The sequence below is a fragment of the Falco punctatus genome, assembly GCF_963210335.1.
Source record: "Falco punctatus genome assembly, chromosome: 8".
NCBI classification, from domain to species: Eukaryota; Metazoa; Chordata; class Aves; order Falconiformes; family Falconidae; genus Falco; species Falco punctatus.
Genome location: NC_137588.1, coordinates 62,004,306 through 62,017,808, shown reverse-complemented (window position 1 = coordinate 62,017,808; position 13,503 = coordinate 62,004,306). Strand labels below are relative to the sequence as shown.

The 13,503-nt window shown below is 52.6% G+C and overlaps 1 protein-coding gene across 4 annotated transcripts in view; it reads left to right on the top strand.

Annotated features, from left to right (window-relative positions):
• Positions 1–13,503, top strand: part of JADE2 (jade family PHD finger 2) — an 84,114-nt gene that overhangs the window by 47,547 nt on the left and 23,064 nt on the right. For all 4 annotated transcript variants that reach the window (XM_080400433.1, XM_080400435.1, XM_080400432.1 and 1 more), the window contains exons 6-8: positions 7,707–7,918; positions 11,814–11,981; positions 12,510–12,626. In XM_080400433.1, the coding sequence (XP_080256559.1) occupies positions 7,707–7,918; positions 11,814–11,981; positions 12,510–12,626 (497 nt within the window). The remainder of the gene's footprint in view (positions 1–7,706; positions 7,919–11,813; positions 11,982–12,509; positions 12,627–13,503) is intronic.

Genomic DNA, 13,503 nt, shown 5'->3' with positions numbered 1-13,503 from the left:
TGGGTCTGAAGGAGTCTGAATGAAACCCTGAACCAGATTTATGTACGTGCCGCTCCAGGCGGCCCAGGCCTTTCCTTTTAGAGAGGAGCCATGCCATAAGTCTTCGTTTTTATATTAACATTTTATGCTGTATTTTGTGATCTCCACTAAATCCAAAGCTATTGTAAGAGTGGGGCTAGAGACACTTCAAAGACCAAGGCTGAAAGATGCCTTTGCAGTGATCAGCACTTCATAAACACACGGAAAATCCTCAAGAAATGGCTAAAAACGTTGCCGGAATCAATTTTGCTGAAGGCAGAGTCGAAGTTTCTAAGTATTCCCTTGACTTAATCCATATGGTGTATGCTGCTCACATATGCCCACCACAGCTTCTATCTTGGGAGCTGGAGGTGTTCCTGGTATTTTATGGCAGGAACATGCAAAGGTCACATGCATTGCTTTTGAAGCTCCAGGGGGAATTCATCACTGCATACTTGAGATATGTCTGTGTACTAATGAGATGATACCTCCCTCGGTGGAGGTGAGATTGGTCAAGTAGACTTGGAATAAACCGAAGTCGGTGGAGTGACCCTGGGGAAGATGTGCTCAATGGAGCAGAGGCTGACATTAAATGTATGCCTCAGAGAGCGGCTGCTTGCCTCCCTGGCAGTGCCGGGAGTGCCTGTCTGAGGCTGCCCCATCCCACAGCATCCTTTCAGGATTTGGGGAGCCCTATTTGCCCCCCAAGACAGCTCGGTCTTGGTGCTGCCCAGGCAGAGCCTGTCCCCACGCAGCTGCCACCCACCCACGGGTGCCCCTCGCCACGGCCAAGCTCCGTCGGCTCTGCGGGGCCACCCTATAGCTGGCATTTGAATCTCTTCCATGATTTTAACGACTTTGGGGGTGAATCCCCGCCATGCTGTGCTGGCAGCAGATGTGCAGCCCCATTCCCTGCCCGTGCAGCCGGCTGGAGGGAGCCCTGTGGTGGGCACCGCTGCCCTCTGATGCGGGGGATGCAGGGGCTGCCGGCCCCCCGCGGCAGTGCTCCCCAGCCCTGGCTGGCAGGGGGATGTGCGGAGGTCTGTCCTTGTAGTGGGATCCATTTCCTTTAACCACCAGCCCAGCTTCCCCCTTTCCAGCGTCTCCCCACGCAGACCGTAGCTGTCGGGACCGCTCGCAGCGATGGCCCTTCCACCGCCTTCCCCACCATGCCCCCGCACCCAGGCTCACCCTGCTTGCCGCTCACCGCTTGACAAAGCTTAGCCCATTAATAATTCAGAGTCTGCTTGTTGGGAATATTTTTTTTTTCTCCTTTCTCTTGTTTTGAAGAAATCCTGCCAGTTTGGAGCTGTTTTATAACATGTCTGTGCTGCAGCCCACAACAAACATCCGCGCGTAGCCTGAAATCTTTGTTCTCCACCGAGATCGTAAGCTGATTGCACGAGTAACCGTTTCGGCAGCAGAGCGGCTGGGTGCGTGGATAGGCGAACCGGCAAATCCTCTGCTACTTGGTGGTGTATCGCCAGCAAGAGATGTATTTCATAGAGTGCCAACGTACAGCGTACAAGTATCTTGGGAGCAGATTTAGGGCTGGAAGCTGTTCTCAGTTACATCGCCGTTATCTGGATTAATGCCGCTGGTGTCACGGGGAGAAGGACTCGCCTGAGCTGCCCGTAGGCAGGTGCCACACTCGCGTTTGCTCGCAGGCTGTTGCTCTTTAATGTAGGGGTCCGTACCCCACTTGGATGCGAGGGCAGGACTCGGGAACAGGCGAGTCAGCGAGCCCAGGGGGTAAAGAGGCACAGAAGTGATGGCAGTCAGAAATGATGAAGGTGAGAGCCCACTGCAGCTGGCTCGTGGAGAGCTGCTGAGCAGCACGGCGGGGGTCTGGGAGAGCTGGAGGTGGGTGCACAGGACTTCTGCTCTTCTTTTGGATGAACAACATTGTCCCCCCATGATCACCTCCCCCACCGCCGGCCGGGGTGCCCCTGGCACAGTGGGAGCTGCGGTGCCCCTGCCCGGGCGAGCCGCAGCAGCTTGCTGGGGTGCCACAGCATGGGGCGGCCGGAGGGAAGGGAGGGAGGAAGAAGAAGAACAATCCAAGCACAATAATCCAGGCTAATTTTGTGTGAAAATAGCCTCAGCCTTTAAGCTTATCTTTCAGTAAGGAAATCCAGAAATATTTTCAGGTGGCAGTTCTGTAGGTTGTTGGCAGAGGTGAAAACACTGCAAGCCTCTGGAAGGGGAAGCTGAGCTAAATGAGCTCGTAGAAACAGCTACTGCAGGAAAGCTCTGTGTAGATTAATGTGTTCATTGAATATAGATCATGTATTAATGTATAGCTTAGGAGGGCTGGGTATCAGTGGGAGATGCTTTAGACATTTTGCCTCCCCGTTTTTTGGCAGAATCAGTTTTTATGTCAGATCATTGTTTTGCTATTCCATGAATTCCTCGCAGTAATTGCAGTACTTCCAGCGATACTCGGAGTTTTGCTGCTGGATGGGGCGAGGAGGGTTTCATCCGCAGTGCTCCAGGACAGCTCCGCCAGTGCTGAGCATCGCTGGAGAGAGACGGCAGCTTGTAAAGTGGCTCCTAAAACATTTTGTCATCATCTTAAATTTGAGCAATAATTGATGTCGGTGGGTGGCAGAAAGAGTGATAATTGGTTCCTGTAAATCTTTTAAAAAGTGCATTAGCAGGCTGTGTTTGTAACAAAATATCTAGAAGTTTCACTGCGGATGCTCAGCTCGCGCAGGTTGCATGTCGCTGTTTGTTTTGTTGGTCTTACTTTTATGTTGAGGTTCTGCTCATAAATAACATCAGTAAAGGATTAATGTGCAATTGCTGCATCTCCCAGGCATTGTGTGCCTGCAGGGGATGGCTTCGAGGTGGCTGGGGGAGTCCCAGACGGTCTGGCGTGGTGTTCAGGTGGTTGGCTGTCATCCCCTGACCTTTGCAAAGGATGCTTGGGACAGGACCTGGGATGCCCAGGGGAGCACCCAGCCTGGGGCAGGGGTGCCTGGTGTCCCGGCGGGTGCCTGGAGTGCGTGGGTGCTCAGCTCCCAGCCTCATCCAGAGGCAAGGTGTGCTTCTCCCAGCGTGTCTTTCTGCACACCGGTACCTCAGCTCAGCTTCAGCATCTAACCAGTGCTTTTTATCTCCGGATTGCTTTCATTCCCCCGGCCTCTGAGGGGGGAAGGATCCTCAGCAGAGCTTTGCAGAGGCAGAAGCTGAAGCAGGCAGGTTTGAAGTGACTCACCCAGGGCGAGCTGGAGGGACAGTGAGCTGGGGGGAGATCTCAGAAGCCCGTGGTCCCCATGCTGCGTCTGAACACCCCTATCCCATCAGGGAGCTGGCAGCCTTTCACTCTCAGTTATTCAAAGATGCTAAGAGACAAGCCTACATCATCTCACAAGTGCTTTCCTTTTTTTTTTTTTTTTTAATTAAAAAAACCCAGTAGTTTTGCTTGTTTATATATATTTTTATACTGAAAAGTAGATGCCAAGGTTTACAGCTTCTGAATCAGCTAGTGGCACAGCCTGCAGTCCTGATGGCTGTTTGTTCATTAGCTGTTTTATCTCCAGGTAACCTCCACAGGGTAAAAGGATTTATTGTTTCAGTAAATTGATTTTAGTGGAGCACAATTTAGTCAGAAATAGGTCTCCATTCTGTGAAAGGTGTCTTCACCAGCTATTGTTTTTCTCCCTGCGCAGTGAATCGGCTCACACCACGACAAGAAGTAGCTGAGAATTCATTTAGCAGAAGAATATTGCTCCTTCATGCCACATAAATTACGGTATTACAGAAATAATTATAACGGAGAGCGGCGTTGTGTAAAAGAATGTGCCTGGTGGTTCTCCAGACCCGGTGCTGTGACTTCGGTGCCAGCTCAGCGATCCCAGCTCCTTTGGGATGAAGTGTTTAAATTCTGCATTTCAGGTGCCGTACGGGCAGCTGCTGTGAGGTTTGGGGTTGCTGAGCGCACAGGGTTGAGGCCAGGACCCTCAGGAGCCCCCCAGGGAAACGGGGATGCTGGGCAGCTGCAGGGATCCTGGCAGACCCCGACGGGAGAGGTACAGGGAAGTTTTCTGCTGGGAGCAAAGTTCAGATGAAAGGCTGGGTCGGTTCCTGCATGTTTTACCTTTCTGAATCAGATTTGGAGACCTCCTGTAGCATGTCATTGTCTGGCACTTCTCCTCCTCCTCCCTTTCTGAAGCAAAGGCCGCCTTCTCCTCCGAGGGATGCTTCCTCTGGGATACGCGCTGCCACCAGCATCCCGCTGTGGGCCCAGAGAGGAGAGCTTCTCTCCAGCCGGGATGCGGCAGGAGGCAACACTCCCTCGGGGACAGTCCTTCCCAGCGCAGGGCAGTGTCGGGGGGTCCCAGGGAGCCTGCGTGGCTACGTCAAAACCCAGCATCATCAACACGCTCGGTGTTAATGGGGAGAGGGTGTGGGTGGCGCGGGTGGCCTCCAGGCAGGGGTGGTGGAACATGGAGCCCTTTACTCTGAACATGACTCCAAGTCACTGGTGGTTATGTTGGCATGAGACTGCATTCTCACTTCTGCCTGTGTCCGTCTGGAGAGAAACGACGGAGGAATTTGCAGCTACGCTGCCCTTCTCTGTGGAGGCTCAGAAAAGCTTCGTTTTCTGCCCCACCTTTCATACAAGACCCTGGCTTACCTTAACCAGGTAAAAATATCTTCCTCTTGGTCAGCAGGTAGAGTCCACAGTCCTGGTGATGGTCTCAGACATGACTTAGCCCCCGGACATCGCTGGACCTATTAATTGTAGTCAAGATCAGTATCTGGGTCTTTGCTTTTCCTTCCCCGGGGACAGCAACGGCATCACTTGTGCATGTACACAGAGACTGTTTTGGTGGAGCATTTTTTTGGTTTTGCTATTTAGCTGACCACGATTGATGCAGATAGCATTTTTGCAGCCAAAAAGATGACAATTTTGTGAATGGGGTTTAACAGCACAAACTTTACATGATGCAGAAGGAGATAAATGGAGCACAAATGGAAAAAGCACTTCACCCCCAGGCCCCATTGTTTAGTGTTTCATAAACGATTAATCGCTTCATCCCCATCAAGTGCAATTGTCAATTCAATAAGCTCCGAGGTATTCTGAATGGCGCTTGGCAAACAAACTCCTAATGTAATTACATCTAAATGGAGTGTGAGAGCGCGCGTGTGTGTGCGCAGGAGGGAGAGATCTATATTTTTCGGTGTAACGGTGTAACAGCTCTGTGGCACGTAGGCTGATAAGGAAACCCCATCGGGTGCTGGTCCTGCCCCGGCGCAAGATTTTTGGGATGGGCAGGGACTTTCTCCCCAGGGTTAAGCTGGTGATGCTGAGGCATCACCATGGGTGGAAAACACAGGAGATGGGATGGGAGCCGGTTCTTTCCACTGGAGGTGAAGTGGGGGCAGTGGCGACGCCAGTGCATCCCGACCCTGCGGGCAGGTCAGGGCCAGGGTTCCTGTGGAAACCCCCTCCCTTTCCTTCCTCGCGCTGCCTGCAGCTGCCAGCTCGCTGCCTGCCCTGCCCCTTGCACAGGGCGGCTCTAGCAAGTGCGTGGGGAAGAGCACCGGGAGCACTTTAACGATCATTTTGCTTTCCAGAAGAGCAGAGAGAGCAGAGCCTGAAGTGCTGGGAGAAAGAGTTAACTCCAGGCTGACACTCCGGTGTCTGGGATCCTAGTCACCCATGTGGACTTGAAACGCTGACCAAGAGGAGTGTGTTCTTGCTGGGTTTGTTTAATACTCATGTAAAGTCGTGGTTTACAGCTCTCCATAGAGCAAGTGCAACTCTGGTGGTGTGTATGCACCATTAAGGCAAAAAAAAAAAAAAAGAAAGGCTTTGTAACCTGCTCCCTGCCCTCTTGCATCCAACCTGCACGATGCCAGGAGCGAGCCAGCAGCTCCATCCTGGCTCCGGCGCGTGGGGCTCGCTGTGCCACCGTGGCAGCGCAGGATGCTTCACCTGGCCGAGCTCCAGTGGTCCCCGGGCAGCCTGTGCCAGCCCGGGGCTCTGCAAGGTCCTGCGCCCATCGCCAGGGCTGCTCGGTAATGGAACAGGTATTGGCAGGTTCCTCGGCGTGTTGCGGCTCAGCAGCCCCACACTTGAAAGGGCTGCGATAGGGAACAGTGTTGTCTGTCTTAGATGGTATCTCAGACTCGACAGAGACATGTAAAATGCCAGGCTAGATGTTTGCAGAGACTTGTCAAGCCAAGGGAAACCGTGCCAATGCGAAACATCGGGGAAGAGCTTAAAAAGGCAGACAATGGTGTGTTTGCTTGCCGAGCTCGCCTACGGGTTGCTTTCCCCCTTGACAGAGTTTTTCCAGCCGGTCCGTGGCCATCAGGGAAAGGTGCAGCTAGAAGTGCTGCCCGGGACCCCTGCGGCCCCATCCCACCCCAGCCCTGGGGACCTTTTTGGGCCCCAGAGCTTGGCCCAGGACAGGGACATCGCACTGTGGCTCAAGAGATGCCCAGGATGGCAGATTTCTCACCGAACATTTAATTAATAACTGCTTCATATTAGTACTTCCTCAGGCTTTTTTTTCCCCTTCTGTGCTCATTAATGAGATATTTTCTCCCATTGCCTTGCATCAAGAAAGGTGGACAGCAGCGTGGGTCAGGCTCCTCCACTGTCTGTGGCATTCTGGAGCATCCTGGCCGCCCGAATAATATTATCCAAGGAAACAATGAAATGCAAATGAAATGCGATGTTTAGATGTTTTTTATTGCATCTTGCTGGTATTTCCATCCTCATCTCCATGCCTTCTTAAGTGATGAAATGGTGCTTACGGGGAGATGGGGTGCAGTGGGAGCTTAACTGTGCCTCTTACTCCTCACGGAGAACCTCACTCCTACTGCTGACAGATTATTTTTGCTTCTTTTTTTCCTTACCTGGAGTGTCCTCACGTTGCATTTGTGGCACCAGGACCTTTGTGTGTGGGTGAGAGGCAGCACTGCCAGGGCTGGGTTCAGCACAGCACTGTTCCAGTGCTGCTGAACTTCTGGCAGCAGCATCCCCCCTGTAACAGTGGCTGGGTATCCTGCTGCTGGAGGTTGCTCCTCTGAAAAAGCCTCTCCTGGTTATTGGCCTTGTATTGCTGGTTGTCACTCTGCAGAAACCTCTGGTAAAGCACCTCTGCCACTTCTTTCCGCTAAAGATGCTGGTACAGGGGGAATAAAAGACAACACAGTGGATCTGAGCTCACCCCTGCCCAGGTCTGCCCTTCTGGTTCCACTAAACCCAGCCAGGAAAAAAAACCCTAATTTGTCCTCAATTTCAGCCTTTGGCTTCAGTTTTACAGTTCCATTTAATTGGCCTTAAAAGGGTCAATTTTCAGTTATAACAATTAAAGCATTGACTTTGTGTTGCCAAAGCTTGTCTGAGCCCTTGCTGCAGAAAGCATCTTTGCAAAACTTGTCTCCTTGAACATTTAAACTGTCAGACCTAATTATCCGCATTGATTCAGCTGAATGGGTTTCTTTCCTCTCAGCCAGCAGCAATATTTTGTTACTGTCTATGAAATATAAACTGCATCCCGAGTTAGAAGCAGCCGTTTACTGAATCGCCGCTCTTACCGTCGCTGTGGATTTGCCTCTTGAGTTGCAATCTGAAATGCTCAGCCCTTTGCAAAACGCTCCCCGAAGGCGGGTGAGCTCCTGCTCTAGAGCTGCATCAGTGTCCTCCTCTGCCTTCTGCCTTGCAGAAAAGCCTGAGCTGGACGAGATCACCCTGGAGCGAGTGCTGGAGGAGCTGGAGACCATGTGCTACGAGAACATGAACATCGCCATCGAAACGGAGGAGGGTTTGGGCATCGAGTATGACGAGGACGTGGTGTGCGACGTCTGCCGCTCGCCGGAGGGGGAGGACGGTAACGAGATGGTGTTCTGCGACAAGTGCAACGTCTGCGTGCACCAGGTGAGCCCCCACGGCGGGGGGAGAGCAGCAGGGCTGGCTGCCTGCGCATCGCGCCCCCGTGCCATTCTCTGGGTCCCCCCTGTCCCTGTCCCCCTTTCCCTCAGCTGCTGTACAGCCCTGCTGAGCTTTTCGGATGGATTCCCAGTGCAGCTGCAGCGGAGCGAGGGTAGCAAATGGGGTCTCGGGGAGCTGGCAGGCAACAAACTTGCTTTTTTCTATTTTTAGCCCAAACCCTTCCAAAGTGCCCATGGAAATACACAACCAGAGGCTGAAAGCCGCTCCCTGCAAGCTTGCTTTGCCCCTTCCTCCTTATTCTCTGGTCTCTGTGATGCTTTATTTTATGCCCGCTCTTCCATTAATGTGTTTATTCTTCTTTCTTTACCCCATCTGGCTTTACTAAGCTGCAGCGGGATCTTTAGCACCCAGGGGTGGCCGGCACCGTGTGCGGGCCTGGCTGGTGGGCTGGGAGGGACGTGGCCCCGCAGCCCGGCACGCAGCCTGCCCTCGCCACAGCGGTGGGCTCGCACGGACCTCCAGCCTCCTCCTCTGCAGCGATACACGATGGGTAGTAGCACCTTCCAGCTCCACGAGTGCTGCCTCACCTCACAGGGTTTCTGTCCCAGCTTCCCTGCTGTATGAGTGTAGGATTTCATTTTATTTTACTGCCTGGAGGAAAATAATTTTATTTTTAGAATTGAATGCAAGTGCTTCGAGCCCTTGTCTGGGGGTGTCTGTGGGCTCCTGCGCTTGGGGAAACCTTGGCAAGGAGAAGGCAGCCGTGGGAGGGTCTCCTGGGTCCTGCGTGGGTCCAGGGAGGTTTTGCTGGTCCTGCTGCAAGGGCAACTGGAATGGCAGCAGCATCTCCTGGGCTTCACCCTCTGTACGAAGGGGTTTGGGTTTTTTTCCTCTCAAGAGCCATTTGCTCGTCTTTTGGGCGGCTTTTCCATCAGTGCTTCCTGGAGGTGGGAGAACGTTGGAGATATCTATAGTTGCGGGAGGTGGGTGTTTTGAATGGTTTCCATCAGTGAATCAGATTCCACAAAATACCAGGATGATTCAGGGTTGGGGTTTGGGGTTTTTTTTGGGGGGGTTGCGTTTTTTTTTAACATGCCCAAGTGGCGGTGAGCAGGGCTGCCAAGGGGACGTGTGGACCCCGGCTGTGCCCACCGCCGGCCGCAGCACCCCACCGGCTCCGCTCTGGGCAGTGGTCCTGGCGCTGGGAGCAGTGCGGTGCTGCACAAGGGGATGCGGGGGGCTGGATTTCAAGGCTGTTGAAAGAAAAAGGAGATTTTCCATAGTTTTCAGGGAGCAGAGTCTAACCTGAAGCCCAATGCCATTCTGTAAGCTGCCGGTGATTTACTCTCTGCCCCAATTTACACCCTGAGCCACAAAGTGCAGAGCCGTGGCACGGGGTGTTACGTGGCATCGTGGTTTCTATCTCAGCTGCCCTGTGCCCTTGCCAGCCCCGCATCCACAACCTGCTGGGGATGATGCTTTCCTGCGGGCATCCAGGCAGTGATGCCGCGGGCTTCGCATTTTCAGGCAGTGGTGGAGGGGAGCTGGGGTCCCATGGGACGCGGCTGGAGCCACGTCCCATCTTCCTGCATCCCAGCGGGGTGGCACAGAAGCAGGGTGGTGCTCAGACACACGTTGGTGGGTTATGGTGCTGGAAGGTATCGTTGTGATAATCTCATCTGCATAACACAAGCCATGAGGCTTGCTATTAATTAATTCCTGTGAAGCGTAGCTTTTAGAGAACACATGCAATCTTCATTTTAAAATTTTCAGCCAGGAGGAATCTCCCCCCCCGCTGCTAAATTGTTGTGGTTCATCGCTCTCGCGGTGGCAACGTCGCACTTCTGCTTAGCATGGGAGCGATCCATCTCCAGCTTCCAGCCACCGCACCACGGTCCTGTCATTACCAAATTCCTGTTCCCCAGTGTGGGGACATGGCCGAGCCCTCCCTCTGTTACATGGACCACACCACATTTTTCTGTGGCTCGGCATCCTCCCTGGTTTTTTGGCGTCCCCTTTTTGGTGATGTTGCACCCGTGACAGGCGCAGCGATAAAAATAGCTGCTGTGCTCCTACTCAGTGCTGCTCTGCTCCGTGTTCCCAGAGCACCTTCTGGTGCCGGACCGGGAGAGTGTGTTTAGCTGATAACCCACCTTGTTTCTAGATCCCTGCCTAGTCTAGGGCAGAGGCCCTGTAGCATTTGCTCCTAGGAGCAGGGTTGCATCTTGAGCTGCTATGAAACATCTGGGAATAAATAGCCAAGAGCTGAGACTCTGCCAGAGATGCATACCTGGTCATAATTCCCACTTACCCCTGGATTTTGAGATCAGGCAGCCAGTTTATTCTCCTGGTAGTACATACCAGGCTGATTTTTGTCTGGTACTAAATCGCATGTTCTAAAAACCTCTGTTACAGAACTTACCTATCTGTCAGATTTGGAGGCGCTGTGAAACACACAGTTAAGTCTCTCTGAACCGTGTTAGACTCACAGCAATAACATTACCTCCCTTAATTCCTTATTATCCCAATAATCTGTTCATGAAGTAGCTTTTTCCCCTTGGAAATCACTATCAGAGTGCATTTGTACTTTGGGACAACCTGAAGTGGTGTTATAAAGTCTGTTTGTGGCCAGCAAAGGCAGAGGAGACACTTTGCCCACACCCACGCATCTCTGCTTGCCCCCTGCCCTGTCCCTGCCTGCAGCACTGCCACTTGGGGTGATGGTGACCTGCGGCAGCAGGATGAAAAGCTGTTCTTTTTTGGCAAAAACTTCAAGAAATGGTGTTGACAAAGGCCTGGGCTCCATTTACAGCCAACAGTGCTGGGGGTCCTTTTTGGCACTGCCCGCTTGCCTTCTGGAAGGGCATCAGAGCACCAGGTCTAGAATAAATTGCATTGCCTTGCTTAAAACGTGGCACAGCCCCACGACAGCACCCAGGGCAGTCCTCTGCCTCTCTGAAAACCTTTTCAGTCCAAGTTACTGGGACACGCTGGTTAAAAACTGTCTAGTTTTAGTAGTAGCTGTTTGATACAGTCATAACTTACGGCTGAAGTGGAAAGTATTTTATCGTCGTCATTATGCGATACGGCTTATCATTTGGCTCTTCCCCAAGTACGGAAGAGAAATATTTATGAAACACTTGGCTCCTCTGCGTCCTGCGCTATCGCAGCAGGTCAGGGAGTTCTGTGAGCGACCCGAGTCCTTTTGTTCTCACTCTCTTGGCCGTAGACTTGTCCTTGCCTCCTTTAATTTTATCATCCTTTAGATGTGTCATCCTTCATGGTTCCTTCCCTCTGATTTATATTCATGACTATCGGTTTCCCCTTTTTACCTTTCCGTAGTTATTTTCACTTCCCTTTGGGCTGTGTGGGGTGTGTAACCAGTGTGGCCATCTTTCTCAATCATGGGGTTGTGGCTTTCCAGCCCTCAGCTGCCTCAGAGGTCTTCTCCGCATGGCATTTCTTCTCCGACTTGTCATGGCTCCGGTAGCTGTTCAGGCGCGGGCAGGGGATGGGCAGGCAGGTGTCCGCACGGCAGAGCTGCCGGCGTGGGGGTCTGATGGAGCAGCCTGGTTGCCCACCCCCGACCGGGAGCCGGGCAGATGCTGGCCATGATAGGCAGCACATTTTTCTGCTTAGCTTTTAATTAAAACCCAGGACATACTGACCCAGCAGGAGTATCCCTGTGAAAACAGGGAAGGTAGCAAGGAAGGAAGAACTTACCCTTGTTGTCTGCGGAGCTGCTTTTCATCTGCTGTTCGTTAGGTTGCCCAGATGTGGTGGCCATAAGCCAGTGAAGAAGGTGGGGGTGAAGGAGGAGGGCTGGAGGATGCTCTTCCCGGGCTGCTGGGGCTAACCCTCCTCCCTGCTGTCCGTGCAGGCGTGCTACGGCATCCTGAAGGTCCCCATCGGGAGCTGGCTGTGCCGGACCTGCGCCCTCGGTGTTCAGCCAAAGTGTCTGCTGTGCCCCAAGAGGGGGGGAGCGCTGAAGCCCACCCGGAGCGGGACGAAATGGGTCCACGTTAGCTGTGCCTTATGGATACCTGAAGTAAGATGTTTTCCAATCTCCTCTTGACACATGGGCGGGCACAGACCTGGTTTCGAGTCTCAGCCCAGGATGGTCATTAATGGTCTAAACAGCAAGCCCAGTTTGGCTCAGCGGGCTGTGCCGAGGTCAGAGCCACGCGGCCGGGCGGTCGGAGGGCTGTGTGTTTAATTAGCAGCCAAAGGGCTCCCTATTAAGAGAGGGCACAGAGGTGTGGGGTGCCAGGGCACGGAGGTGGGGGCATTCACAGGACCTCTGGGCAGGGTAAAGATAACTTCACGTGCCTACCTGAGATACACAGCAACATCCACATGAGGAATTAGTTCAGATGAAACGCCGACATAAATACTTCCTTCCATTTCATCCAGATTTGTTTCTGGTTTTAGAGCTTTGGGGTTTTTTTTCCAAATGACCAGTGAACCTGAAAAATATATTAAAAAATTAAAATCCATCCCTCATTCAAACTACCACAGACGTCCCCCTGTAGGAGATTTGCCGGTATTTACAACTTGCCTTCTATTTTGTGGCCAGGTTAGCATTGGATGTCCTGAAAAAATGGAACCCATAACGAAGATCTCACATATCCCAGCAAGTCGATGGGCTTTGTCCTGCAGCCTCTGCAAGGAGTGCACTGGGACATGTATTCAGGTATGTAAGTCGGCACCAAAGAAATTCAGACCTCCAGGATTGTGCCTGTACTAGCCACTGGAGATTCTCAAGATGTTGGTGAACGTGATCTGGCAGAGGCTTATTCCTGCTCTGAGTAAACCTAACGACAGGGAGCACAAGCGCCCATCAGACATCGTCAGATGTTGTTCGCAATCATTTAATGTATTGAGTGCTGGGAATCTAGATTAACTTTCTTTGCATAACACAGTTATGTTGCTGTAGTGACACTAATCACCAGGACTGCAAATGACCGTGGTTTGAAATCGGGAACCTCCAGCAGAAAGGCTTGGCATAGCTGCCAGAAAAGTGGGATACTCATCAGATACGTAGCCCAAGTATTCACAAACCAGCGGAGGTTGGCTGGGAAGCCGTTCTGTTGCAGGGGTACCAGGGAACCCCAGGATTAGGTAGTCCTCACTAGCCTGCTGGCTTGGAAAATAGAGTACTTGCTGCGTATTACATTCCCACATTTTCTCCTGTTTTACCACATCTAAGAAAACCACTGCAGACATCTGATTGCCTGCTCTTCCCACAGCGGGAGGGCGAGACGTTCTCTTTGCAGACTGAAAGCAGGACGCTCTGGGCTTTCCGATTGCAAAAGTGGGACACAGCTTCCCAGACAATGATCTCTCTTACTGGGGAGCGAGGAGCAGAAGCTCGCATCCAAAATGCAGCGCTCTTGGTGTGAGAGCTTTCGGGGAGCCTTGCTGCATCCACTGATTCTCCCTGCTTCCCGCTGCTCCAGCAGCGTAATGTCCCGTGGTCCGTGCGGACGGGCTGGGGGATCGGCCGCTCTGCGGTGCCCGCTGCTTTTGTCGGCAGAGCAGGCACCAAAGCAGTCTGGGCGTGGGGGAGG